Source organism: Excalfactoria chinensis, chromosome 2 (assembly GCF_039878825.1).
Source record: "Excalfactoria chinensis isolate bCotChi1 chromosome 2, bCotChi1.hap2, whole genome shotgun sequence".
In the NCBI taxonomy this organism is placed as follows: Eukaryota; Metazoa; Chordata; class Aves; order Galliformes; family Phasianidae; genus Excalfactoria; species Excalfactoria chinensis.
In genome coordinates this window covers 11,429,574-11,457,191 of record NC_092826.1, presented here as the reverse complement: position 1 = coordinate 11,457,191, position 27,618 = coordinate 11,429,574, and the positions used below count along the sequence as shown (strand labels likewise).

Genomic DNA, 27,618 nt, shown 5'->3' with positions numbered 1-27,618 from the left:
AGCTCCTCTCCAGCCAGGCCTTGAGAAGAGCAACACGCAGTGGGGCAGTGCGTCCAGCTGAGGGAAGGCAGCACTGCTGCCTCCAAGGGAGCGCTGCCAGTGACTCGCCCTGCCGGCAAGGCAGCGGGATGCAGCATTCAACAGAACACACTCAGACCCAGTCTCCTTGGAGGAGAACTCATTTCAAACCAGCATCACTGACGCTCGTGTTTGTGGACGGGGAAAGAAGACGCTTTAAGATGGTGACGTTTTCATGTGAACGCGGTTGCCGATTTCCGCCCATCCTTTTAAAAAAGCACACAGTCAGTAAGGAGACATTTATTCCATTATTTCTGTTTTCAAATTTTTTGGTACAAAGTTTATTTTCACAAGTCCCCACGTGATCCTTTCTTCTACCAGCTTCTTTTGGGATTTTTCTATTTATCTCTGCTTTCTTTATCTGTTGAAAAAAAGCATTAATTGCTACGGAAAGCAATAATGGCAATATTAGAAATATGTTACAGCAGCATCCGTTCATCTCTTTGCCTCAAAAAAATAACAAAAATAAATCCAAAGACAAGATCCGTAGTGCCCCAAAGGCTTAGTTTGTAATAGCAAGCCGTATGCTGCGTTCCCGTGTGTAAGCTGTACAAGTCCAGCACAACTTCCCAAGTTTGTGCAGAGCCTGATAAATAAGACACAGAAATATCAGTTACGTTATACTGTTTCTAAGAACTTTTACTCTGTAAAATGTTTGGTCACTCAAAGCTATAAGCTTAATCACGTATCAAAGAACACAGGCAGTAAAGCCCATCTTACTAGAACATATAGGATTAGGCCAAACAAAATATAAGAGGACAAAATCTAGTGGTCACTGAAGCCTCTTCCAAAAAGGTCTAAAACAGAATGTTTCCATCGTGTATCAGAATAAAAACGTAGTGTATTAAAATTTGATCTTTTTTTTTTTTTTCTTTTTTTTCTTTTTTACAAGCTGTCTTTTAATCAGTCTTCTATTTACAGTGCAGAACTTCTGCCAACTGCAGTAGTTTTAACTTTGGCACAACACTAAGTTCCAATCCTTTAGAGTATTCAAGTCCTGTGTGTGTCCAAATATTTTCTTGGTTGCACGAAAGATTAGGCCCATTCACAGTTAACCAGTTATCTTGAACTTTTTCAAGAACTGCTTCCCCTTCACCACACTGGGCAGCTACAAAGGAAAGACACTGTAAGCTATTGCATCACTCGTAAGAAACTCTTAATTCTAAACAATAATAATAGCGTTGCTTCCTTTAACAACATCACATACACCAGACAGATCACACAGACTGCTACATACTGGACACCTTCTAAAAACCTTGCTGGTCGTTAGTGAATCGTCTTCCTCATATTCAAATACATAACAATGCATTAACTTAATTTCATTTCACACGTCAAACGGGACATTTAAATATATTGCAATGTATTCTAGAAAATTGCAAAGCTCCATCATTTCTGTAAACGAGATCGACACCTGTTAACTCTCCTGTGCACATGAAGAGCAGTACCTAGTGCCACATTTTCTATACAATATAAAGCCTTCCCGGGTCGGGCAACTCATTTTTAGTGCATTTCTGTACAAACTGTAAGCATACATGCAGATAACCAACTAAGCGGAACTGGAAATGCTTCTGTAAGCTGGAACTGGAGGCATGGGGAACATTCCAGAATCATAGTGGAGCTCTTGTGGTGGGTTGTTTTGTATCACAAATGGAGACAACTCAAATCTTCATCATTCTGGCAGATTCTTTACATAAGTTTCATGATAGATATCTGGTACTGAATAAGTGTAAGGAAATGCTTTGATCAATGGGGACACAAGTCTGACTTGTCTCAACACATTTTAAGATACGCACAATCCAATGTTCATACAGTAACATTCTCTCTAAAAAACTCAGAAACCCCCAAACCATTTTTATGCCACAGTTCTATAATCAGTTACTTTATCCACCACTGTATTGCTACCTGCTCTAGAATAACTACCAAAACCAAACCATACCAAACCAAGGCCTCGCACCTCCCAGCAAGCGCCAGGTGGGGAGCAGAGGACAGTACCATGGCTAACCACAAGGAAAGCCCAACAGGACACAACGCCCAGTGCTGCCTACCAGCCAGTGCGCTCCAAGGTGGGGCTGCATCTCACCTAACTTCAGATGGCTCTCACTCCAGTGTCTGCGAGCCACTTGTCAGTGAAGTTCAGGGTGCAGCTCGTCTGATAGACTGCAGGCAGTTAGAATGAGCTGCTGACACGCACACGTTAGCTGTACTGATCAGCTACCGCGGCGTCTTGCTCAAAGGCAGACACCGACATACAATCAGAAGAATCCCACCTTCATTCATGAAAAGTGCGGTGGGATCCTCAGTTACCATTCAACATTTTAAATGCTGTGTTAAGTCATTTTTTAAATGAGTATGCACTGGAAAAAAATAAAAAATAAAAAAAATGCAGAAGGAAAAAAACCCCAAAGCTCAGACTGTTCAACTTGAAAATACTGTCTATAACCTGTCTGTGCTTCAAAACCTCCCTTTTCAAAAGTGAGATAACCATACAGAAATTCAAGCTACTGAGCACGGAGTTATTGAAATGTTCACCTTCTGCTACAGCTTTCATTTCCTACCTAGTTATAATACACCACAAACCTTAAGTCACTTGACCCAACAAGTTTGTGTCGTGCCACATACCACACGTACTCAGCCCTAGGATATCAGAAGCCTGATGGAGAACACAAGCTCAGCTCAGCGCTGCTCAGGGCACAGAACTGAGCCCTGCATTTGCCCTTCCCATCTGTAACTTATACCATCATCCCAGGTACTGTGAATACCTCTCAAGAGTTTTACTGTTCTCTCATCATTACTGTATTTTCATTACTACTAAATGCAGGCAAAATAATCTTCCAATAAATAATAAATTAAATCAAGGAAAGTAACTATATTTCATTGAGCTCTACATTTGGGTGTATTCAGGTAAGGGCAGGGATATTTAACATTACAGAATCTTAACAATTATCTTCTCTCCTTGGGAGATATGAATATAGACAGAGAGGAGGAGGCGGTGGAGGATGCAAATTGGGACCATCGTATCTACAAAAGCAAACACTGAGATCCAATTCGAATACACAGTACTCCATTAAGTGCAAAAGGGAAAATACTCCTGACCTTAAACTACAGCTTATTACTCAGCAGCCAGAGACCAGTTGTCAGAGTTGCTGCTGTGCTCTCATTTCAGAGGAAAATAGAGAAGGAGGAGGAGAATGTCTGCATGCTGGGGCCTTCTGGCCTTTGGGACTGTATCACTTTGCATGGGCTTCAGAAATCCTTTCTCTGCTCTGCAGAGGAGAAGGGGGTGCATTTGCCTGCCTCAGTTCCTTGGTGAGCTGGAAGAAAATAGGCTTTTGCCTGAAGACAGCAAGTCATGCATTGGAAAAATTATTTCATGCCACATGTGGAATCTGCATGAGTTTCCTTCAGAGTTACAGACAGAAACAATCCTGCATGTGATGCTGTGGGATAAAAAAATGAAAGCTTTAAAATCATTATCGGACAAAGCTGAAAAATGGAATGGCCTAATTTACTAAGGTGTATTAGAGATAATCCAGTACATTCTAATCACAAGGTGCTAGATATCTTTCTTTTGCCTTCAAATCAAAGCAGAGATTTCTACATGCTAAACACGAGAGACTGCAACACTTGCTCTGTCAGAACAGCAAGAGTAACATTTGTTTTGCTCATCAAGTTCTAGGTAAGTGAATTCTGCAGGGCAAGCAACAGGCAGTCTCTTCAAGATTCTGCATTTCCCTTCTTTGCACACCACACAAGCACTCCCTCAGTCCATTCAAAGCAAGGGGGAGTAATGCTGACTTTCTTTTTATAACTCACATCAATCTTGGGGTTATTAAGAGGGCGACACTGGAAAGCCAGCACTACGTAGACAGAACTGTGCTTTCCAATGTAATCAGAAGCAGGAGCAGAACATGCCATGAAGCACCGTGGTAAGGGACAATGCATGGCTCACCAGCTGTGACACTGCTTGCTTTTAGCCCTTCTCCCTCTCAGTTCTAGCAAAGGATTACCTTCATCCTCAATAACTGTATTCCACAGACAGCATAAACTAGCATTGTAACATCAGGTACTCTTGGCAGACAGCAGATGAAGGAGAAAGCTCAACTTTAGCTCCAGAGGAATTGATGCTCACTTCAATGCAGGGAGAGAATGAGGATGTGTTGTATCCCCTCGACAATTTCTATTTCTCTCAGACTATGCAGTATGCCTTGGGCACCACGGTAAGGAGCACAGCAGCCTAACAGGAGATGAGATGAATCTGGACTAACCACAGTTACCAGCAGTTTTGAGCTCCAACCAGCCACGACCACAAGTTACAGACAAAGCAGTCCGTCCTGTCAGCCACCAGCACGCTGACAGCTCTTTCCAGTGCTTTTCTTGTCATTTCTGATGCAGGAGGCCTCTGGAAGGTGTTTCCCTCTCTCCCACAGTACACAGTGCAAATACATACATGCTGTAAACATGAAATAAACTGGTAATTAACGGATTCTTCTTTTAAAACAAAATAGATTATAAGTAATAATAAATGCATACAACTGATGTTTTCAGCTCTGAACTCACCCAGATTCTTCTCACTCTTGGCACAACTGAAAGGCTTACAATGTGCATCTAGCCTAGAGGAAATGTGGGTACCCTGCATCTTTCATTATCCAACCCAAAGCTCGTTTAATTCAGACCTGCATTCTGCAATGGGGTCTCAGTGGGTTGCAAATACTGTTAAAACCACTGGATTACAAGGAACTACAATGTTTACAGCATCTGAAAATCCAGAGCAGTATCAGCCATCCTCTCTGACCATTTTATGGAAAGAAGACATCCAACCCAACTGTACTGAGTCTGATAAACAAGGCATTTCCTCTTCCTGTGTTTTTCACATCAGATGTGCTAAGGCCTACCATTATAGTTGAGTGTTATTTAACAGAACACCGCCAAAATGGAAAATTTGCCAGTTTAATCATATCATTAACTTGGATCCTTATTTTTCCCATCTTCTACAGAAGGTTCGATGAAGCGATAACCTACATTAAGTCTCCATTAACAAAAACGGAGATGTTTAGACAGGTTTATTGGGTCTTTTGGGGGGGAAAGAAAATTAATTCTGGCTTGTCTTTAAGATGTAAGGCAATTCCAGATTTGCTAGCTAAAAGCATATCCCCCAGCAGATTAAGGATTTGCCTTAATTTTTCCATACATTTAAAAACAGCATCTCTTTCCCTACCTCCCAGCCACCCGGAGCGGTTCATGCTGGAAAGCCTGGATCCTGATCTCTCTTAAACCACCTTGCACCCACAGCCACAGCACTCCAGAGAAACACTGCCTACAGAGTTCTGCTTCTGTCCCAACATAAAGTCAAGCTGAGGGATTCTAGGCTTGTCCTCACAGTGATAAGCATCAAGAGATAAAAGCATCACACTGCTGGCTGCTTTGTGCCTTGGTTTCATTGACCCGAGTCTTGGATGCCAGAAAACAGTTTGATAACCAAAACTGTGTCACACACACCTGTATTTCTAGCAATCTCAGGTCAGAAAAAGGCTTTCAAGCAGGACATCATCTTGCAATTCAGGCAGCCCATTCAATCAGAAAGGTAGCTACACGTGTCCAGTGAGGACGGTGTGTCAGAGAGGTTAGCAAAACCTTTTTTTTTTCTTGGTCAGACATTATTCCCTTTCTTTTTTTCACCCAGGTTTCACTCACAATCTGACATGAAACACAGATCTAACATTAACTCTTCTGCTTCAGAAAATCATCACAGAAAGCATTCCCTTGGTCTCTGGACAATCAGTTATCACAGTAAGGAAGAAAGAGTAATCCTTGGAGATGTGGAAGTATTAGGACACTTTTTCTTCACGCTAATCTCTCTTTTAGGTCAACAGATGCAAATGCCTGCAGAGAAGATGTTGGCAAAGGTGTACAGGGAGATTGCTAAGATAGTTCCTGTTAGTACCCATGTAAAGCAGACAATGCTGGTGACAGCAGCACCAACTCATCACCCATTTTTGACGTCTCAATATTACTCACACCTAAAAAATACAGACTGACAGTAGCCAGAACACAAATTACTCTTCTTGGAGTACCAGTTATCTGATGCCAGATATCTGCATAACCTAGCTTTCATGAATTTGGCCCCTTATTTTTAAGTTTGTTATGCTACTATTTCATTAACTTGAGATTGAATGGCTTTTTATATATCTACAAAAAGCCATTCTATATATATATATATACGCATAAGCACTTACTCAAGATGCAGACGTTCCCTAACAGATTAGACTACTTCTGGAGTTCAGTTCAGGGAGATGAAACCATCTCTACAAATAAGTGTTCACCCAGCAGCCCTATGAACAGCCAGCATATCAGTGAGCTCAATTCAGTAGGATGAATTTTAGGTTAAACTTGCACGCAGAACATTCAATTGGGCTTTCGCTAACAAACAGTTAAACACTGGTTTGTTTATCATTTTTAAGCACCTAAAAGGCATATAACTTCATTTTGTTTGAAAAAAGCAGGTTAGCGCCACCACATACTTGAAAACCTTTCTCGCTAGCACCTGAAGACACTTTTCATCTCTGTATCTGCACATTCATACAAACCTCTAAGCAATGCTGAATGACTTTCAGGCAGTTTCCACCTCATGTTTACCTTAAAATACAGTGTAAGATTTCAAGAAATTATTCATATTTGTTAGAAATACACATCGTTTCTAACTGTTTTCCAAAGAAGTAAAAGAATGCACAAGCTAAAAATGAATGTTACTATCAACTGCATCAAGTCTGCCAGGCATTTAAATTAAATTGATGTAAGATACACTGATTAAATTTAACAAAAAGCATTTTCTAGCAGTAAACTCATTCAGTTAGCTCGTAATTATCAGCAAGAAACATTTCAACACAAGTTCTGTAAACCCAAAACACTCTGAAGATAGGCAAAAGGTGCCAATATCACCTCATTTTCTTAAACCAAGCAATCCTCACCCCTATATTCATTGATTCCTTTGTCACACTTTTCCCCTTCTCTTTTGAATTCTTTCCTTAAGAAACAAACCCAGGCCTTGAAACCTTTCAGGTGAAGTGATGTTTGCAAAAAGACATCTTAGGTTTTTGCACTTTCCTCCTTTGCGAGCAGGTAATGTTCTCCTACAACAACAGAAAAATGTGTCTGTGGTTTGTTTGTTTTTTGGAATTAAACAACATAAGGCCATTAAATATTGAGTAGCAGTCACATGAATGATGACCCTTCCCACTGGTCACGTGGAAGAGAAGGAGCTGAACTGGCGCTGATTTATAACCCCACATGCTCAGCTAGGCCCGAGGACGTCCATCTCTGGTAGCAAGGAAGCAAATATCTGTTGCCTGCGCAGACAGCATCTTGCCCACGTTCCTTCAGGTGCAACGAAGATGCTAAGCAGGTGCTTGCTGAAGCTGAAGGCCGTGAAAAACTGTTTGGCTCTTCACCATAACATCAAACCTAACTCGCGGGTTTTTGGCTCCCAGATTCCAAACTGCACATCAATCTGATTTTGAAAGTTTACGCTTAACATGTCGTGGGGGTTCCCAAGTATCACTATCATCCGTTTCCTCTTCGTCTTCCTGATCTTCCAGCATTTCATCTTCCTCCTCGTTCTCCTCAAACAGCTCTATTCCGAGTTCTAATCTTCTCTGCCTTTCTGCAAACCACTCTCTGACCTGCTCATACCCCATGTGAGATTTAGCTACAAGTTCATCAAGGTCTTGCTCATTCAGGAATTTGTGCTTCATATAGTAGTCCTTCAGGATTGCTGTTCCAGTTTTGAATTTTATGACAGACACGCCTCGGTCCCAGCAATTTAACCTCTTGCTTCCCCGAGGCCTCCCTCGAGGCCTCCCTCTTCCCCGCCCCTTTGGTCTTCCTCTCCCTCTCTTCCTTGAAAAGCCTTGGCCATTCAGACTGTTTGCGTTGGCACTCTGGTAGTAATAATACCACTTCAATCCCCCATTTTTCCAGGCATAGCGAGTATCTCCAAACCAACTCACAATTTCTGATCTCGGGAGCCCCGTTTCTTCTGCCAGCTTGTTGTATTCTTGTGGAGATGGCCACTGAGTACGGACAAAGGAACTTTTAAGCATGTGCAACTGCTCTGGTGATTTTTTGCCTACTTTGCTTGAAGTAGTGCCCCCTGTTTTTGACCCTGCTGCTCCATCTCCCGCAGATGTTTCTCCCGCAGCTTCCTCTTTTGAGCCGCTGGCATTGCTCTCATTCACCTCAGTCCCTTCCTCCTTTAAGACAGTAGATTTCCTTCTTTCTGTAAACCAGGCATCAATCTCTCTCCTGGTAAGTTTGGTTTGGGCTCTTAACCTATTCATCTCTTCATCAGTAAGGACAGGATTATTAAGAAAACTTGCTTGGAGGACTTGCAACTGCTCGGCAGTCTTCTCTTTGAATTTCTGTGGGGTGAAGTCAGGAAAAGCACTCCAGGACGACTTGTTCTGTGGAGCAACTCCTGTTGGGGACTCATTCATTTCGTCACTGGAGTCAATAATGATGGTAGCACACGAGTCACTGTTAAGATGGATCCCGTGGTTATTCTTTGAGTTTCTCTGATTGTAGCGTGTATCGCTGAACCACTTCTTGATCTCTCCCTTCGTCAGGCCCGTTATTTTCATAAGTCTACTAATTTCTGAATCCTGAGGAAATTGATTTTTAAGGTAGCTGACCTTTAATTCTGCCAGTTGCTCCTTTGTTTTTTTTGTTCTCATGCCAAAGTTATCGGGATTCATGAGTGCGGTTTCATTTTTGATAGGCTGAGGGGCTGGAACGGCAGCGACTTGTTTGGTTTCTGCAATAGGCTGAGCAGTGTGAATCTGACTCTTCTGTAACTGGGTTTGGTTTGGGACTCCTGCTACAGTCAAAGCTATTGGGGCTGTTACTGGTAACGTATTTGCACCTGCAACTTGAGTGAGAACAAGTCCTGGCTGACCAACTATTTGGCATGTCTGTAAAATTGAAGGTAAACCATTGCTGGCAGCGGAAATGTGCGCTGGAATAACGGTAATTGTCTGTGGCACAGTATGCACTGTGCCATTAAATTGTTTCCTCCTTGCTTCCTCCACTTCCTCTGGTGTCCAGCTCACACCATGCTTCAGACGTTGGGCAGAAAACCAGATTTTAATCTGTTCCTCAGTGTACTTAGCTTGAGTGGAAAGAACAGTGATCTCTGACATAGTAGGATATGGGAATTTGTTATAGGTGTTGAGCAAAAGAGGATTGTTGTCCAAAGCAGTATTATAGGTTGGAATGCTGTTTACAGGTATCAGGACTTTGGGAATCAGGTTTGAGTTCTGTGGAGCTGTAACAGCCGTAATAACCTGTGCCACCCCAGGCTGAATCACGGGGGTCACAACTGTATTAGCTACATCGGCCGCACTGCAAGCACCCGAATGGCTCACTTTGGACTCAGAAACTGCCAGTGGTGGGTTTTCTATTACTTCTTCAGAGTTTGGCTCATTTTCCTTTCCCTTCTCTTCACCAGGAATGCCATCGACTACATTGTGGAAAACAGCGATGCGTTTAGTCTCAGTTTTGTTTTTCATCATTTTCATAATCGGAGTTTTGCTAATGGAGATCCCCGTGGAGGGGGCCTCAGAAGGGTCAGCCTGCTCAGCGTTTTCTTCTCTAACAAAACTCCCATCAAAAGTGAGATCATTTACCGTTTGTTCAAAGATTGTCTGATTATTACGTTTCACCATTGTCAACTTAAAATTCTCCTCTCCAGGGTGGTACTTCAAATTATGTTCTGAGAGAGCATCGTATCTTTTGGTGAGAAAATTGCATTCTACACAGACATAGGATGAATTTAATACTACATTGGGATGTTCTGAATCCACATGGAAAGTAAACATATTGAGATCTGGAGTCTGAAAAGAACAGTATTTACACTCATAACCACCTTCTACTTTGTTTGTATTTTTCTGATTGTCTGAATCCACATTCTCATGGACATCCTCTTCGCTTGCTATGCTCTCTGCTGTAGGATTATTATCTGCTGGCTTGACTACAGGTGGTCCTTCCTCCAAGTCTGATACCATTTCTAGATCCGGATCTTGCTCGTTGGCTAAGACCATGCACGGTGTTGTTGATTTTCGTTTACTTGCCATGCCTGTTAGGTGAAAGTGATACTGACTGGTCAGATACAGACTTAGCTTCAAGCTCTTCTTGATTAATAATAATGGCTTTTGGTACTTCAAGTCAGTTCTTGTAACGTCTCAACATTTATCCCATTAGCAGCTTTTCTTTTGTAGTGCAATCAGATTAAAAAGAGACAGTTGAGGATGAAATGTTGAGACACTGTTTTAAAGTCCACATCCACCACCTGTAGCAAAGAAGAGACAGTATAATTAGTTCAATTTAAAGAGTATCTTCTATTCTGATACATAGCATGATTTAATTCAACCCTTTGGTGTTCAGTCTGCCACTGTTCACCCCCAAAACCAGCAGACCCATTCCAAGAAGAGACTGATCCTCAAAGCTAGAGTAAGAAAGGCGGATTCCAACGCACTTATTATAAGCTCAAATTTATGCAATGAATGCAATAAAAGGTATAAGACACAGAATGGCTCAGAAAATATAATCTTCTGTTTCCCTACATATTTTGGCAGTCTTACCAAAGTCTGGACTTCATCTAGGCTACAACACTTTCTTTAAGATGCAATGGAAGCTCAAGTCCTTCCCATCACAAACTCAGCATGGCATCCCCGTGATGGTCTTGTCTGCTATGGTGTGAAGGTGTGAAGGCTCCTAGAAAAGGCATGCTTAGCATATTTTTCTACTGCACTATGTACGTACGTGTATGCATGCCCTGGGTCATTTCTCCCAAGTCTGAAAACAGACAAAACAACGCCTTGTCAAGGCACTCCACCAGACAGGGATGACAGCCCTCTCTTCCAAGCTCCCCAGATGTCATTCTCCAATGGAAGGCCAATCCCAGACCAATACATTGTTAGCATGTGGCAATTAACTACATTGTTTTCATAGCTCTGTGCATTAATGGGGACAAGACTGACCGCACAAACTTCACTAGAGAAAAGGCATTAAAGAGTGACACAGTAGGCAGAAGCCAAAGAAAATTATATATTTTCTATTCAGAATTCCTACTTCATTTATAAGAAAAAAAAAAACTACAGAAGTACAAATTAAATTTGAGGCCTACATAAATTCAGAGAATAAATATGTTCTTAAATTGCCCAGAGCGGAGTGAGCTGTTATCCCATGGGGACCACAACTAGTCTATTGGAAATGATGCACAATCTACTGAAAATGGTTATAAACTCTGCAATAGTTTCCTTCTTAAAACAAAATGAGACACTGATTTCTCGTGCCAGAAATCCCATAGATTCATGAATTTTTAGATAGCAGAACATCATCTACTTCCCAAAGCAATGGCATGCTCGAGTGCAAGAGGAAGACTCGAGCAGCTGTTTCAGAAGGTTTATAAAGGTAACAGCATGTAACTGGTTAAAAACAGAAAGACAGCTTTGCTCATGATAAAATCTTAAAAGAAAAAGAAGATCAGTGTCAAAAGAAGAGTAAAGAAGTGAGAAGGAGAAACAAATAACATTTCTGCTCCAAACACAAGCTTTTATTTTGATAACGTGGACAGCAGATGCTGTTCTTAACTTCACATGTTTTTTTCTTAAGGCCAAAGACACGAGCGTTCATCCACAACTATCACACAGCGCTGTTTGTTGAGACTGCACATCACCATACTCATCTGCAAAAATCCTCACCAAATGTCTGTAAGTGATCCTCCAAATCTATCTGTACTACTTCTGTGCACAGCCTGGCACAACGGGCTGCTTATGCCAAGGGTACGGTTACACAGCGTTAAGGACACGGACAGTGCTGGCAGATAAATCTTAGGTAATCATCATTTTGGAATCATAATTATTTCGTAGCACTGGACTTGAATGACGCTCTTCTACCACAAACTAATGCTGGCACTCCAGAAAATAGCGCAGAGGTGCAAAACTATTTATTTTAACATATATACAAAGCATGCATCACAGGCCACCTAATTTATCTCTGCAGTGAGAAAACTAGGAAGCAAAGCCAAATGGACCTATTTGTCTCCACGTCCTGAGGGATGAGAAGTAGAACACCATTAACTGTGCTGCTTCTTGTGTGGGGCCAGAGGGCTCGTCACAAAAGACTGACAATGGTCAAAACTGAATGTTGAGCAATTCTCTTGGAGAAGAGCTGGGTGGTATTACCTAATCCTTCTGCCATCTTGAGCACAACTTCAGAAATACCAGAAATACCAATTATCAAAAGCTACTTAGCAGCCAGTAAAGCAGTTTGGAAGGTAACTAAGATGCCTCGCAGCACCCATCCAGAATGGAGAACATAGGATCCATCGGTATGGGGCTGCCTGCACAGGAACAGGGGCTTGCTGAGGGTCACACTGGGCAGGCCCAGAGCACAGGTGAAAGCAATGTTTGACTTCACACACAACACTGCAGTATGCCTAGATAGAGCCTGAGATCATAAATAAAACACAAACCCTGTCCAACAAATCAATAAGTGTTTCTCTGCTGTTCCCTCCTTTAGCAAACAGCATACATGGTGTCTGTGAGCCTACAAGTCTACCTGCAATTGGAGCATCTGTGCCTCTGCAGTTTAATCTCCGAAACATGTGTGTTTTTGCTGTGGTTTGGTTTTGCTCATCGTTCACAGATTATCCCACTCCTCTACTGTTTACTGAGCAGGAAACTGTTCCTATACTCTTCTCTCCTCCCTGGAGGCATCCAAGGCCAGGCTGGAGGGGCTCTGAGCAACCTGGTCTAAACGGTGTCCCTGCCTATAGCAGAGGGTTGGAATTAGGTGATCGTAAAGGTCCCTTCTAACACAAACCATTCCATGATACTCATTACGCTTTTTTTTTTTGCTTTATTTTTTTTCCCACGGGGCACTGTGATTTTAAAATCCTGTGTAAATAAGAGCTGTGAAAAAGCTATAACAGCATTAGCTAAAATCTCAATGAAGCCAGATGCTTACAACCTTTCCCAGCCTTCTGTCCCCTACAAGCAGTACAGAAACCTCCGCTTCCTTGCACTGGTTACCAATGGGATTACTCTATCTGTAGCACACTGCTTGATGTGCTCTTTCACTTTCCATGGGTAATTATGAAAACTCACATTTGAGTAGAAAATCAAAGCAATTATGCATCACCTTTGTGCTTAAGTTCTTCCAAAACATCCCTTCTGTACTGCTTACAAGAACACCAAGTGCAACCCTGTCATGTATTTTGTCTTTGGCAGGGTTTGTGACATCCTGTTCCCTTAACAGGGAGTGAAAGTAAATTAACAGGCTTGGTGCGTGTAACTTGTTTTTGAGAAATTCACCTTTTTTTTTTTTCCTTAAAAGAAAAAACCTCTCGCTCTCAAGGTGCTTACAGAGAGCTCTTTGTTAGTGAAGTCGTCCTGTATATTTCTGGGAACAAATATATAGTTAATTGATGTGTAATTCTCTGCATGTCCCCCTCCCCTGCTCATGCCTCATTCCCTCCTTTAATACTGGCCATCATGTTTGCTTGCTTCGTGTCCACTAGGACCACCCCCTCAGCATTCATAAATTCCTGAAGACCGTCACTAATGCTCCAGAGGATACTTTGGCTTGCCCCTTAAATACTTCAGGATCAAATGCATGAGAAAATATTGGTAAGGTATTCTGTTGCTGTCATTTCATTTCTCTATATTGAAACGGTGTTGTGCAATTTGGTTTGTCACCAAGTATTTCAAGTATGCACAACACGCCAAAAGCCGCATCTTTGGCTGGCTGGCTCTATCCAGAGAGTTGCAGTCAGTAGCTCAATATCCAGGTGGATATCTCTGATGAGTGGTGCTCCTTAGGGGTCCATACTGGAAACAGTACTGCTTAGTATCTTCATTCATGACACAGACACTGGGATCAAGTGCGCTCTCATCTCAGCAAGTCTGCAGATGATACCAAGCTAGGAGGTAGAGCTGACAGGACAGAAGGAAGGGATGCCATCCACGGGGACCTGGACAAGCTTGAAAGATAAGCTCCTGTGAATCTAAGGTTCAACAAGGCCAAGACCAAAGTCCTACACCTGAATTACAACAATCCCAAGCATTAGCACATAAAGAAGAGATGAAGGGATTGAGAGCAGCCTTGGATGTTTGGGTAGATGAAAAAAATGGACAGGAGCTGGCCATGTGTGCTTGCAGCTCAGAAAGCCAGTTGTACCCCAAAGGTGGAGAAAGGCATTTTTACAAGGTCTATTTGTCAGCACAGAAAGCTGTGTGTTGTCTTCTCTGTATGGCTTCTGGTTAATCCACAACAATATGAAACTGTCAATCCTTCCTTTAGCCCACTCTTAACTATTACCATTCTGTCTGAGCGGCTGCATCCAAGCCAAGAACTATTCTGCACAGAGCTCAGTACAGCCATAATCTGCTCTGATGGGGCTGCCACTATGCTGCCTTACACGGCCGTTCAGCGAGGAAGGTGAAAAATGACGTTTTATGGAGCCAGTTTCTTCAGCTGTTCAATACCAGCAATGTTTAGAAGGTATTAGTGCTTATTACTCTAAAATGAAACCAAACCTCAGTGTAAACCTCACAATAATCACATTTCATTCCAGTTTTAAAACATGTTCCACATTAACATTGGAGAAAAACCTATCAGGCTGATAGCAGAAGGACTTCAGGTGTGCTACAATACAGGGGCAAGCTTAAAGTCCTTGCTGCATTAGCTTGCAATGGCTCCCACAGGCACGCACCAAAAGTTGCTGCACTCCTGCCCACATACACCTTCTAATAAGCCAAAACCAGACCTGTGCTGAGGCTGAGAAATGGGAAGTGAACACGAAGCCCAACGGAGACTAACAGGAGCCTGACAGAGAATAGATGACAATCTTTATGGTTAACTCTAATCCCCATTGGTTTTAAAGTATAACGAGCACAATCCATCACTGTAAACATTAGAAATTTAAGTTAGAAGGAATATTAAATGACCTATGTTATTTTTTTCTGTTACAGAACAGTTCCCAGGTACCTCTACAGTGAGCACGATTTGTCCTACTGTTTTTGACACACAAAACCACGGCCAGTTTTTAGGTCTGATCACGTAAGAGCTACTGATCAAATCTGGCAGGTCCTTAACAATCACGGGTATGCTGGTGAAGCAGCATCTTTAACATATATGGTTCCTGTCTCTGCTCCTCAGGCACATAAACAAGCAAGTATTTACTGTTACTCATTTTGGCAGCTCAACTTTGCATAGGCAGGTCTCGATTTTCAGCCCCCTGCGGTATTTAATTCAAACTGTGAGCACTTGGTGCTTTTACCATCTCTGCGGGATCATTCTTAAAAGTATCAGACCTGGCTGAGATCGCTGATGTAAATGTTTGTCATACGCAGCAAAATGGGAGCAGAGTTAGAGACTGATTTTTCTGCATAGTTACGGCTGTTTTGTTTTGCTTGCCGTGCTGTTACGCTGAAAACGGAAAGGAAGAGGAAATAACATTAGTGACCTGAAAAGATTGCGGAATGCATTTTGGGTTGATTAAACATTTAATTCAACCCCCAACACATTTGCTTCAGGTTAGCTTTGAAAAACCGTTAAAATTGATTCGCTTTAGAAATTGTTTATGAAAAAGTTTCTGCTTAAAACATCAAAACAAAAGGTTTTGTTCTCCTGGGACTTCCTTCTTTAAAACGAAGCAATCTGGCACAGACTCCATCTCACAAAATGTTCCTTTCAACCCAAATGTGCATTTGTTTTTTTTCTTTCAGCTGAAGAATTTCTAGAGACCTTGGCTTTCCCAGGCCCTGGCCTAGCGCTGGAAGGACAAGACCTTCCTTTCACTTCCCGCTCCTCATGTCCCCAGGCACCTTTCAGCTTTCTCGGAGAGGAAGGCAGCAGCCCTACAGATGGTCTCCTTTGCTGGATAGCCCGACTCATTCTCTCATCATCTCGTTGCTATACAGGAACCCCCGCGCTGTTAGAGGTGACACAGCTCAGCACAGATTGTCTCCCTCTCCTCTCTCCCTCCTCCACCGACTGAAACTAACTGTGCGTGCCCTCATCACACTGGAAACCGGATTTTAGATCAGCTGCTATTTGCTTTCGTTATTATTTTCCCTTTGCTGTAGTGAAATGAAATCTCCACGGCAATTAACAGGCTTGGGAGCTCTCTACCCTTAAACAAGCGGGACGAGATCTCAGGGCTTGCTGGCTCCCAGCACTTCTCCACCTGACACCAGGCCAGAGGCATTGGCAGAAGGAAAGGCAGCAGTAGCTCAAGGACCACACCGCTGCATGCCAGTGTACCAACCTACATAGAGGAGGGGAACACACTTAATGCAGGTGGTCTAAAGAAGCAAATGTGCATGACAGGCATAAAAGTACTTTCAAGAGCGGGTGACAAAATATCCTGTACGTTTTACCTTGAATACAAAAAAGTAGCAATACGTTATGGCTCATAATTCTGCCAACTTCTTTTCTTTTTCTCCCTTCCCTCCCCCCCCACCTCTGAAAACAGCAGAACTCTTTTCTCAGACCTCAGGCTACATCCTTGCCAAATTTTGATTCCTATGTCAAATCCCTGAGGCACAGAGCTGTTCAGAAAAAGATAATGTGGTTTGCACACAGAGACTCGCTTCTATCTCTTGCTTCTTTCTTCACTTTCTGCTCATTTTGCTCTTGAACCAGTTGAACGTTGCCCCAAAATTCAAGGAATAAAGAAGAAAAGCAGCATTAAAGCAGAAACATGTCAGAAATTCTCATGTCAAAGACCTTAAGAAACCAAAAAACAAGGATTTGGAATGGACTCACCAGGAGATGCTAACATGCACCACTACATACTCCATGCACAGACTTGAATACACCAGAACACAGATCTTGAATTTAAGTAATTTGTTAAAGATCCCAAAATATTTGAACATAAAAACATGAACCCAGAGCTTGTAGGAGCCAGTATTCTATGCATGGGAATAAGCATGTACTGGGAGTGTCACTTGAAAAAAGAGATCCTACTGCACAAACCTATTCCAGCTCTTGTTGAGATGAAGACTTTAAGGCATACCATCAAGGCTGCAACTACTCTTGAGTCACGTAGGCCCTGTGGGCTTTTGCTCACCTGCACCTCCTCACTACCCCTTTTGCATGCTCCAGCCCCACCGGTGTCCCAGTCCCATCCCACATCCTCCTCAAAGGCTCCTACAGCACTTCAGCTATCGCTTGATGAGAAGATCAAAGAGTGCAGCACACAGTTAAGTCTTTTATTCATTCTGTCACATGCTTTGTTTCTCCACTTGGAAGTTAAAAACGTGACTGTGGAGCTGACATTTTAGATACGTGTATCTTTTTAACATGGCTTTTGGTGTCATATATCGACTTTATACTCAGGTGAATTACATAATTCAAGGTGAACAAAAGCTAAAATTCACCTGGTCCCCACTGACAGGCACCTCCATAATGGTGACACGTATACAGCTTTTTGTCCATGCCTGCAAGCACAGCTGACCTTCCAGAATTTCTTCACGATGTTATCCTCCGGCCTGATCCAACACTGATCACGCAGCCGCATTTTTCACAGCACAAGTATGTGTTACATACTTGTTGTTACATACTTGTTGAGCTTCCCTCTCTGCACGGGCACTCAGACCCTGCCATTAAGTGCAATACTCCCTCTCACAGCAGTGCTGAATGACCATCAAGATCAAGACGAGACTGTGAAGCTTGCTCAGGTTGGTGGGTATCACAATGCAATGCCAACACACTCTTGCTCTGCTCCTGAAGAACTCTGGGGCACAGCCATGGCAGTTACAGCATCTCAGTGCTGGCTACGGAGTGCAGGCAGTTGCTGCAGAGGTCGTGGAGATGTACTGGGAACTTTTAAGGCATTTTAATTCTTTGAAGTTTTCGAAACTTGGCAAGACCTAGAACAACCCCATCTAACTTCAAAGTTAACCTTGTTTTGAGCAGGAGGTTGGATTAGACGATGTCCAGAAGTGCTTTTTGTTCTGCTTTTTTTCTCTGGTTTAACCCTGCAGGTGGCTGAGCACCACGCAGTCGTTCACTCACTCCCCGCCGGAGCTTCCCAGTGGGATGGGGGAGAGAATCGAGAAAAACGAAGTAGAACTGGTGGGCTGAGCTAAAACTTTTTACTAAGAGAAAAGGATTCTCCTAGAAGGAAAACACAGCATCATACCAGACACTCCGAAGACAACAATTCCATCAATTCTGTGATTCTGCAATCCCAGCTGAAACTAAGACATCTCCCTATGATACGGGGATGTATCACCTTATAACAAAAAGCAAGGAGGCCAGACTGAGCTGCCTGCATAAACAGTCTCTGCAGGTCTCAACCACCTAATAAAACACCGCTGGGTTCCATGCTAACCTTTGCAAAAAGCAAAGCATTTTTATTTGCAACAGTGACCCGACTCCATCCTCCTGCTGAGCACTGTTCTGTACTACTAGGATGCTCCTGCTGATTTCTGTGGGAGATAGCGTCTTATTCTGTGTACTCACAGAGTGGATAAACACTGTTTACTGCCAAAGAGGCCAGTGACAAAAAGAGTAAAAGACATGGGAATACAGAGCTTTCCAAGGATAATGAGCTGAATAAAAAGCTGAATCTGGAAGTTCCATCACCTGGGGAAGTCAGAGAGATAACAGCATACTCAAGTTACCAGGGAGAAACAAAGGCTCTTAAGGAGCCAACACCAGGCTCAGTCCACACATTCTGACCACAAACTTGACTTCCATAACTTAATATCCCCTCTCTTAAGTGCTCAGAGCCCCATTTGTGATCTCCAGTCTGGGAGATGCTGCCGTAGGTAGAACAGGGGCTGCACCTTTTCCTGTTACCCTAGAGCAGTCAGTGGTGTGAACTACTCTGGCAGAAGGAGCCCAGGTGTCCTGGCAGGGAAGAGAGAAAGTGGATTAAATAAACAGGCAACTTCATTTCACCTTCTGTCTGCCGTGTACTGGTGTAATCACGGAAAATTAGGACAACGGGACTTAAGTGAAAAGTATGCAGTTAAATAAAACACTGTGCTTCAAATGAATAGCTGCAGGGCTTTTACATTACGTTTAAACACAAAATCGGATTAGTTTTGTTTTAAAATATATAGGTAATTTAAAGCTGCATAGATATCCTAGGGTCAAAATAACGTTCTGACTGATTTAAATGAGAATTGACAGTAGAATGTTATTTAAAATACCGTATGTGCTAAGAAAAACAGACTTGAGAGTCAAAAGAAAGCCTCAAAAAACGGCATGACATGGAAGACAGCACTGGGGGCCAAGCAGGAAGAGAACAATCAGTGCTGCATTTGAGCATGCTATTATTTAGAGGAGGAAAATCTAAATCAGCTAATTGGAAACACTTTGTTAATTTATGTTAATGTTTTACGAATACACCAAACACATTCCCTCATAAGTAACACCTGGTTTATCAACACTAAAGCAGTCATCCGCCTTTAAGAGCGCTGATCGCTGGCTGAAGCACTGCTCTAACTATAAACAGATCCATTTAACCTATATGGATATCTTGTCACAGAAACAACCCATGTAATCTACTAAGTAAGCATTGTATTTTGACTCCTTTATGGGTTTCTTAAAGCTTCAATAAACACATATTCTTACATATTCTCCATATTTACGGCACCTAATTAATAACACAGACACGTTATGCTGCTTAGGCAAATTTTCAATTAAATTTTAATTTCCAACCAAATGCAGTCTGGCATAAATTGGGAGTGATGGGAGCTAATCATCATCTGAAAAACAAGATATGTGTAAGTCACTGTTTTCTAAGAAAATGAAGAGACGTAAAAATTAATAACGTGAGTAACTGAGTGCTGAGGTAAAGGCCTAATAAAATAACACCGTATATAGAGAACTTATCCCTCTAAGCAAAAGTCTGCAAACAACCAGGAAACAAAACAACAAGAAGCATTTATATTTATGAAAGATATTAGAAGTACAAATGCAGTTCAAAACCAGAACAGATCATTTAGATCAGTGCTCCATACGTTCAGATTTAAACTGTGGTCAAATCTCCCATATTAAACCCTTTTGATTTCAACCAATTATTCCAGTTCTCACGTATTTTAAATGCTTTTGAATTAATGCATTTGTTAAGTCACTTCCAGGGCAAAAAGAAGAACAGAAAAACAGGTAAAGAGAGGTAAGATGAACATGTCTGGTGTCATTATTAAATCAACCAACTCAAAAGAGTCCAGGATAAGACCAGGGTGTGGTGCTCAGAGAGAATGAGAGTGTCCAAGTTTAGCATAAGAGAATAGGCAGGCCTGGGATACCCATGGGAATCAAACGCATCTGTTGTTGAAGGCAGCCCCAGCAAAACGTTACTGGTTCGGTGGCCCGGGGCAAGATTCCCACCCTTCACCCCCAACATCCCTTTCTTTTCTATTTTTTCTGGACAGCCAAGTACAATATTAGCTTGTCGGTTTCTTTTTGCCATCGTCAGGCTGAGGCTGGGTGAGAATATTTTGTGTCTAGACTAATAAATGTTTGTAAGGGTTTTGCAAGACTGGTTTATGGGAACAGAATCCCCTTTTTGTTTTCCGCTGGAAAAAAAAGCAGCATTAAAAGCAAATGAGCGCCATCGTGCATTTGTTTTAAATTGCGCATTACAGCACTGCTATTTTATGTGCAATCAATACATAATTTGGAAGAAAAATGCTTTTAAAATTCAGAGCTATCCCTGAGCAGCTAAGGTTCTCTTGGAAACTGAAGGAGGAGTCTGAAATTATTGTTCTTTTGTTTGCATCCCCCAGTGGGAAAGGCAGCACAACTCGAAACCACGGTGCTCTGAGGCAGCATGAATCATTAGGAATAAAGATCACCCCTTTCTTTTATGCATTAGATATTAGAACTGAATCTAGGACAAAGGTAAACCAAACAGGCTCCTGCCTTCCCAAGCAGTTATCGGGTTAAATGAAATATCAAAGGGACTGTATAAATCTTGTGACTTCCTCTACTGAAATCAAAAAACAAAGATACTTAACGTTCTGCAAAGCATGGCCTGTCTAGATCCCAATTACAAGCGTCAACTTAATCAGTGGAAATTACTGGGCTACCCACAGGCCAAAACCTACATTTTCTTCTTCATATTTGTTTAGGAGGGTGGGGTATTTCCAAATGAAATGGCTGACCATTTTTATTTCACCGCTTTGGGTGGAAATGAGCGAATCTTTCCACACAGAGCAGCACAGAGTTGCTGCCCTGGTGTCAGCGGGCACCGGGCCCAGGCTCCCTCAGGAGCCGGCTGCCAGGCCTGAGCCGGGCCTGCTGACAAGGGCACAGTCCGCACACAGCCACTTCACGAGGACCAGGTCCAGAAATGGCTTACTTAGCCTTATAAATAAGGGAACGGACTGACATTCTGCCCTCAAAACTAGCTCGTGCCCATACGTGCATGGCCTAAAGCACAACAGGAGTGCTGGCTGCTCTCGGTCAGTAAGCACGTGTGATCACAGGGTATGATCATTTGCTCTGTCATCAACCCCACAAATATGAACGTACCGGAAAGCTTCAAAGCATTCTGAAGTCAAATTTCAGTGTGTGCTGAAAGAGAAAGCTTCTCCCTCTCTGTATTTCAAGACTAAAATTAGATATTTATTTCTAAGGATGAACATACACATCGATTTCCTCACTATGTGCGCAAGGAGTAAATTTGTTTTACTTCAGTATTACTCTTGATTCTCCTCTCCACTCCTTCCCTCAAAAGGAAACAAACAACCAACGTTAGCAGGCCCTTATTTTTCTCCTGGCAGAATTCCAGAACTAGAGAATTAAACGCAACCAATAAAAACCCCAAAAAGCGACCTGACAAGAATCAGATCTAAAATGCTACAACGCCCGTTTGCAGATTGTAAAATGAAACACCCAGAGCTGAAATCATTTTTTAACAAAAAAAAAAGGGGGAAAAAAACAAAACAGAAAGAAGAAAAAAGCCTCCTTCCATCATAAATTATTTCTGTTGGTGAAATCACAAACGTTAGTTCTCTGCTCACCCACAGCCTCCTCCAGCACATTTAAATAAACCACGTTAAGAAGTAAAATTTGTAAAACATTCGTCAGATGGAAGGAGTAAAGTTGTGTGGGTTTGCATCATACGTACGCAGATGCCTACAACGCCAGCAGGTATCAGGTATGGGCACCAGTTCCTCCCAGTGCCCCCCAGCACTGACCTCGCACACTGAGCCTTCCTCGGTCCCCACCCTCACCAAGGACCTTGTGGGAGGGAGCCCTAAGTTTCCAACACAGCCATGCTGGATGCAGCGCTGAACGCTCCAAGAATTCCACCACCCAAGCTACAAATGTGTTTCGTCTTGCTGAGAATCCTACTGAGAAAAAGAAACCCCTGAATTTTCATGCTTGCTTCATCCAAGCTCGCTTTGCAACTGCTGCCAAGAGCTGAACTGCTGATACAACTCTGATCTGCGCAGCACCCTCAGCTCCTGCAGATGTTGCTGATGGCAGCTGACCTATATGTAAAAAAACAACATTTTCCTACTTTGAAAGTAGTCTGAAGATAACTAGGAATGGTGACTTTTGGAAGAAGCACACAGCTGTAATGGAGGGTTTTAAACCCCACGTACTAATAACTGCTCCTGCCTGACTCCTTCCAAGTGCCTGCCCTCTACTCTTCTGATGACCTACAACACTTCTACATCTCATTTTGTCCCACTGTGCAAAACAGAGCCCGACACTCATGCACAACTCCATTAGGAGAGCTTTAAATTCAACGGCATGTTGATGAACAAAACACGTCTTTCTCTCTAACGCAGGGAGGAATACAATCACATCACTATCATTACCTGCTTAGGCTAATGTATCTCAATTTATAGGAAGGCCAAGCATGGACATCTCCGCCAAGACAGCCTGGGACTACACAAGTACACATTTGCCTCTGAAGTTCTTAGCACCCTTGTAAGGTAAGCCAGCATCAGAATAATAGCACCCCAAACCTGTAAGGAAGAAATCACGCTCTAAAACCTATACCACGTGTGCCTAACACACAACACCCATTACGAGCTGGCAGCTCTTCCTGGCCCAATGTATGCGGTTCTTAAGATGTCCTGAAGATTCAGAGCGTGGAACATGTGGAGCTTTTACCATAAGCACTGGAAAGTTCAAGAGCTCCTTTCTGTCCTTCTGCCTGTGGGGTGGATTTGGCACTCAGGCTGTGCACAGAACAGCGCTGGCTTTGCCAGAAAGTGAGGGCTGGTGTTACACACGCCTCATTGCACAGCCCCGTCTGCGGCTGCTCAAACAAAGCTGTCAGCCTTCAGGGCTGCTGGGGACCAGCTTCAGTTGCGGGTCCCCCTGGCCCCACATGAAGTTCCTTCATCCCCTGCTGGGATCAGCGAATAAGAAAGGTGAGCAGCAGATTCCAACATGCCACAGGGGAGGGCCAAGTCGCACAACGTGAACCTAAAATACCAAACGACTTTCCTGAATGGATCCAGACACAGTTTGAAGTCTGTTCTTTGGCAGTAGAACACTCTGAGCTTTCAGGCATGTGAGGCACAGCAGAGTTCAAGCTTCCAAAGGGTTTTCTGCATTGTTAAGTACTCCATGATCTTCAGCATCACTTAAGGAGTGCAAAAAGTAGCAACAGCTTCGAAGTTCTTTAAGGTTTTTCTCTCCAGTGTTTTCCCATCCAGCCACACCTGCTGCTCGTTCAGTGGTCAGCGGTTCTGCTCCTTCCAGGGCTTGAGCACGAAGCTGCCCTTCCCATAACACAACAAGGTAACAATAAAATGATACACCCTGTATCTGCATACCTCAAGAAAGTACTCTTTTACAGCGAATTCTACTGAACTTTATAACAGTTACTGCAACCTCAAAGCACTGGAGGATAACAGTGTCACACATCTCCCCACACCTGATGACAGCAGACATTTGCTCTATCCAGGCAGACTCCCGAGGCTGGTGAGATGAGATCCTGTTGTACACAATATGTTCCAGGTCCCTGTACTCTGCAGGACATGGAAAAGTTATCAATGGACCTTGTGAAGCAGCTCCCAGAAGGACACAGAACTGGAAAAGATCCATCAGTTAAAGCGATGCGTAGGGCAGGACTACAAAATGCCATCTGGCAATAGGGTAAGGAAAGGCATCATCTTTGGCGGCTTCCACCTCCACAGAGAGAGAAACAACTGTTTATGCAGCAAAGTGGTTTGAATACTTGGGAAGGTCCCCAACCAGCAGAAAAAATACAACACCTATAACACAAAAACAACCAAAAACCCCCCCAAAAGCCCACTGTACATGAGGAGTTGGAAGAAAGACAATAAATCAGAATTAATAACGAAAATAAAGATGTTGAAAACGTAAGTAAGCATCTCCCTGGTGCAGAATGAAGAAGGAAGAAGCAACCTGAATGCCTGATTTGACAACACGACTAAGTTAATTAAAAACACAACACTGGATTCTTACAAGCATCTGTTCAGCAAAGGTGCTGCCACTGATGTGTTCGGGGATAGATACAACACCTGAACACTGGGACTGGCATTGCCGCCTGGGGAGGAGATGCTGAATACAAAAGGAGAAGGGGAAACAGTCCTGCATTGACAAGGGCATCGCTTGTTTGCACGCTGCTGACAACTCTGAGGCAAACCATCCTGGCAGTCGTGGATCAGTGACCTCATACCCGGAGCACAGCGGGACGGGGCACGCCGGCCATTAACCTGCAGCAGGGAACAGCACGTCCGGGCCCTCAGCACCCAGCCAAAAAATGTCCGGAGCCTCCTCTCCCTTCATGACCCCAGACTGTCAGCAACTGGGACTTACACTCATCAAACAGATGCTGAAACGATCACCCTGTCAACCTTTGCAGCAGCCTAATGATTTCTGAAAAGCAGAGAAATCGAATTCGTAACATAGAAACGCTGCATTTGGCACAGGGGAACCCTATGTGACAGAGAAAGGGAAACTGATCACTGAAATAAAGGTTACGCACGGCTTAGCTGCCAGTGGTTATGCCCTGGTTGTATTTACTGTGTGCAAACAGAACAAAAACCAGTTTATACTGATTTAGGGCTTCACAAGTTACAGTTGCATAAGAACGGAAAAACTGTTAAACTTGGGGAAGGCGTCTGACTTAACACGGTCACGTATCTTTGAAGTAAGGCTGTTTTAAACCCAAAAGTCACATCCGACCAACATGCCGTCAGTGTTTGCAACAACTTGATGAAAACTTGAAGCAAATTTTAATCCTCTCCCTCAGGCTACAAGGAAATGGGGGGGGGGGGGGGGGGGGAGATGGGGGAAAGCTGAAGGACAGCAAGGAGCCCAAGTGAAACGCTATGGGCTGCTGAGCAGAGAAACGAGGGAAGTGTTTTGGGTACGTCGGGAACAAAAGGAACCCCAACACAGCCCAAAGCCGTCACTGCTGAAATCCTTCAGCGAGGGGAAATCTGCAGAAGGCAGAACAAACATCAGCAGCTCCAGCACTCTGCAGCGATACGCTGCCATACAGGAATAGATACTGGCTGTTCTGATAACAGCCACCAGTGCTCTGTTATGGCCAGAGAGGTGCCAGAGAGAAGAGGACCCAGAAGTGCCCTAAGAAGCACTAAAAGCAGGGAAGTGCCTCGCATAGAAAAGCTCCAGCTCAACAATACACATCTGGGACAGTCCCTCCATGCAGAAACAATGCCAAAATCCAACAGCAAAGGGCTTCTCAGCCAAGCAAAGATACACGACTCCCTCGCCTGAAGTCAGCGGTAGATCACCTCTGTTACAGCAAGCGGAACCCGCTGCCCTCCAGCCCAGGGAACTCCTTCACAGCACGGCTGAGGGACAGCCTCGCTGGCAGGAGGTCAGAGCAGGAACAAATGGGTTCTGTGCGCGGTGCGTGCTTGCTCAGAGCTCTGCACTGAGGGCAGCCCTATAGTCGGCAGCACGCAGCCAGCCCCCAGCGGTGGTGATGGGCTTCTGTCAGCACCCGCAGGTGATGGTGTATGACAGCCTTCTGTGCGCACTCAACACAGCTGCTGGTAAACGCCAACCACACAGCACTCAAAACTCCTCTCTTTTTTTCTACCTTTAATAGACTCTTTGTGTTCACCTAACAACTTTCAATCTCTATCTCTGCTTATTCATGTAACATCTGCATGCACTTGGACATCCCCACGGTGTTCTCTGTTGTAAAACACTGAGGATCGCAGCTCCGAGAGCAACAGCTCAGCCTGAGTTGCTGCCTGCGGGGACACAAAGCAAACTCGTCCACGGAAGCCCGAGCGGCTCAGAAGTGAAGTCCGGGCACCTGCCAGGGCGCTGCCGGCCGCACGCACCGCCACGAGCCCCCAGGGCCGCCTCCGTGCGCGGCTATGGGAGCGGGTGCTGAGCTCCAGCCCCGCGGATCCCGCTGAGCGGAGAGCCGGCCATCGGGGCGCGCCGCGGGCATCCTCCAGGCCTCGGCGGTTCGGATGCCAGCAGCCCGAAGCACCTGGACGAAGCCCGCCAGCCCTCGGCACAAGCCGGCCCGCTGACAGAGGCAGGAAAACCAAAGTCGTCCGCTCCCCTTGCCAGCCGACAACTCCGATGAATCCTCCTCCATCCCGCGGCAAGTGGCAGCGCACGCAGGCTGCCGACTTGGCAGACGGCACGGAGCGCGGCGAGGCAGGGGGAGCGCGGCCAGACGGGAGCGGCGCCCCGCAGCCCAAGGCTCCCCGCTGCTCCCCGCCGCTCCCCGCACACTCCCGCTCTCCGCCCGCACGCTCCGGCTCCGGGCTGCGCTGCTCCGCCGCCAGACAAAGGGGAGGCGGCGGGCGGGGCCGGAACACCGCGCCCACCCCGCGGGCGGCAGCGGCCCCGCCGGGCCCGACTCCCCCCCGGCCCGCCCGCCCCCGCGGGGCTGGAGCCGCCCTTTCTTGCCCCGGGGAGGCGCCCGCCCTGCCCCTGCCCCGCCGGGGCAGCGCCGTGCCCGTCGGCAGCACGAGCGGGGCACGCCCCCGGGTCACTCTCCCGCCGCCCCGAACCCCCCCCCTCCCCGCCGCCGGGATCGCCGGCCGTACCTGCCGCCGCCGCACCGCCTCAGCCCGCGCCGCCCGCCCGCCTCCTCCGCTCACGGCCGCGCCGCCATCTTGCGTCTCACAAACTACTGCACTTCTTTTGGGCCGGGGGGGCGGCGGCCGAGCCGGGAACTCCCCAACGCCGCCCGGGCCCTCGCCTCGCCGCCGCCCGCGGCGCCCACTCGCATCCTCCCGGCGCCTCGCTGCCCCGGGCCGGCCGCGCGGGGAGAACGGGCAGCGGCGGCCGTGCCTCTGCCTCCCTCACAGGGAGCGGGGGCGGAGCCGCTCGCCGCCGCCCCGCCCGTCAGCGGCGGACACCCGGCGGAGGCCGCTCCGGGCCCGCGGCCGCCAACTTAGTGCCCGGCTGCGGCCGCCGCGCGGGCCGTGGGCTTCTGCGACCCGCGGCTGCCCGCACGTGCCCGGCCCGGAGCGACGGCAGCGCTGCGTATCTCGAGCCGCCGGGCCGCGGGCGGAGGGGGAAGAGAGAATC

At 45.0% G+C, this 27,618-nt stretch overlaps 1 protein-coding gene across 5 annotated transcripts; it reads right to left on the bottom strand.

The window, feature by feature from the left end:
* On the bottom strand, positions 1-27,414 carry ZHX1 (zinc fingers and homeoboxes 1). Of its 5 annotated transcripts, none has more exons than XR_011902745.1 (3): positions 27,132-27,414; positions 4,344-10,417; positions 1-1,186 (listed from the first exon to the last, which is right to left on the bottom strand). XR_011902745.1 is itself a non-coding variant. In XM_072327540.1 (2 exons), the coding sequence occupies exon 2, from the start codon at positions 10,200-10,202 to the stop codon at positions 7,578-7,580; it is 2,625 nt and encodes an 874-aa protein (XP_072183641.1). In that variant the 5' UTR covers positions 10,203-10,417; positions 27,132-27,414; the 3' UTR covers positions 1-7,577. The 5 variants fall into 5 exon arrangements, 2 of the variants coding, with proteins under 2 accessions (XP_072183641.1, XP_072183642.1); XR_011902744.1 differs by having other exon boundaries at positions 1-4,528; positions 7,044-10,417; XR_011902746.1 differs by having other exon boundaries at positions 7,044-10,417.
* Positions 27,415-27,618: the final 204 nt, after the last annotated feature.

Coding starts and splice junctions, on each gene's coding strand:
- ZHX1 (XM_072327540.1), bottom strand. CDS start 10,202: ATGGCAAGTAAACGAAAATCAACAACACCGTGCATGGTCTTAGCCAAC.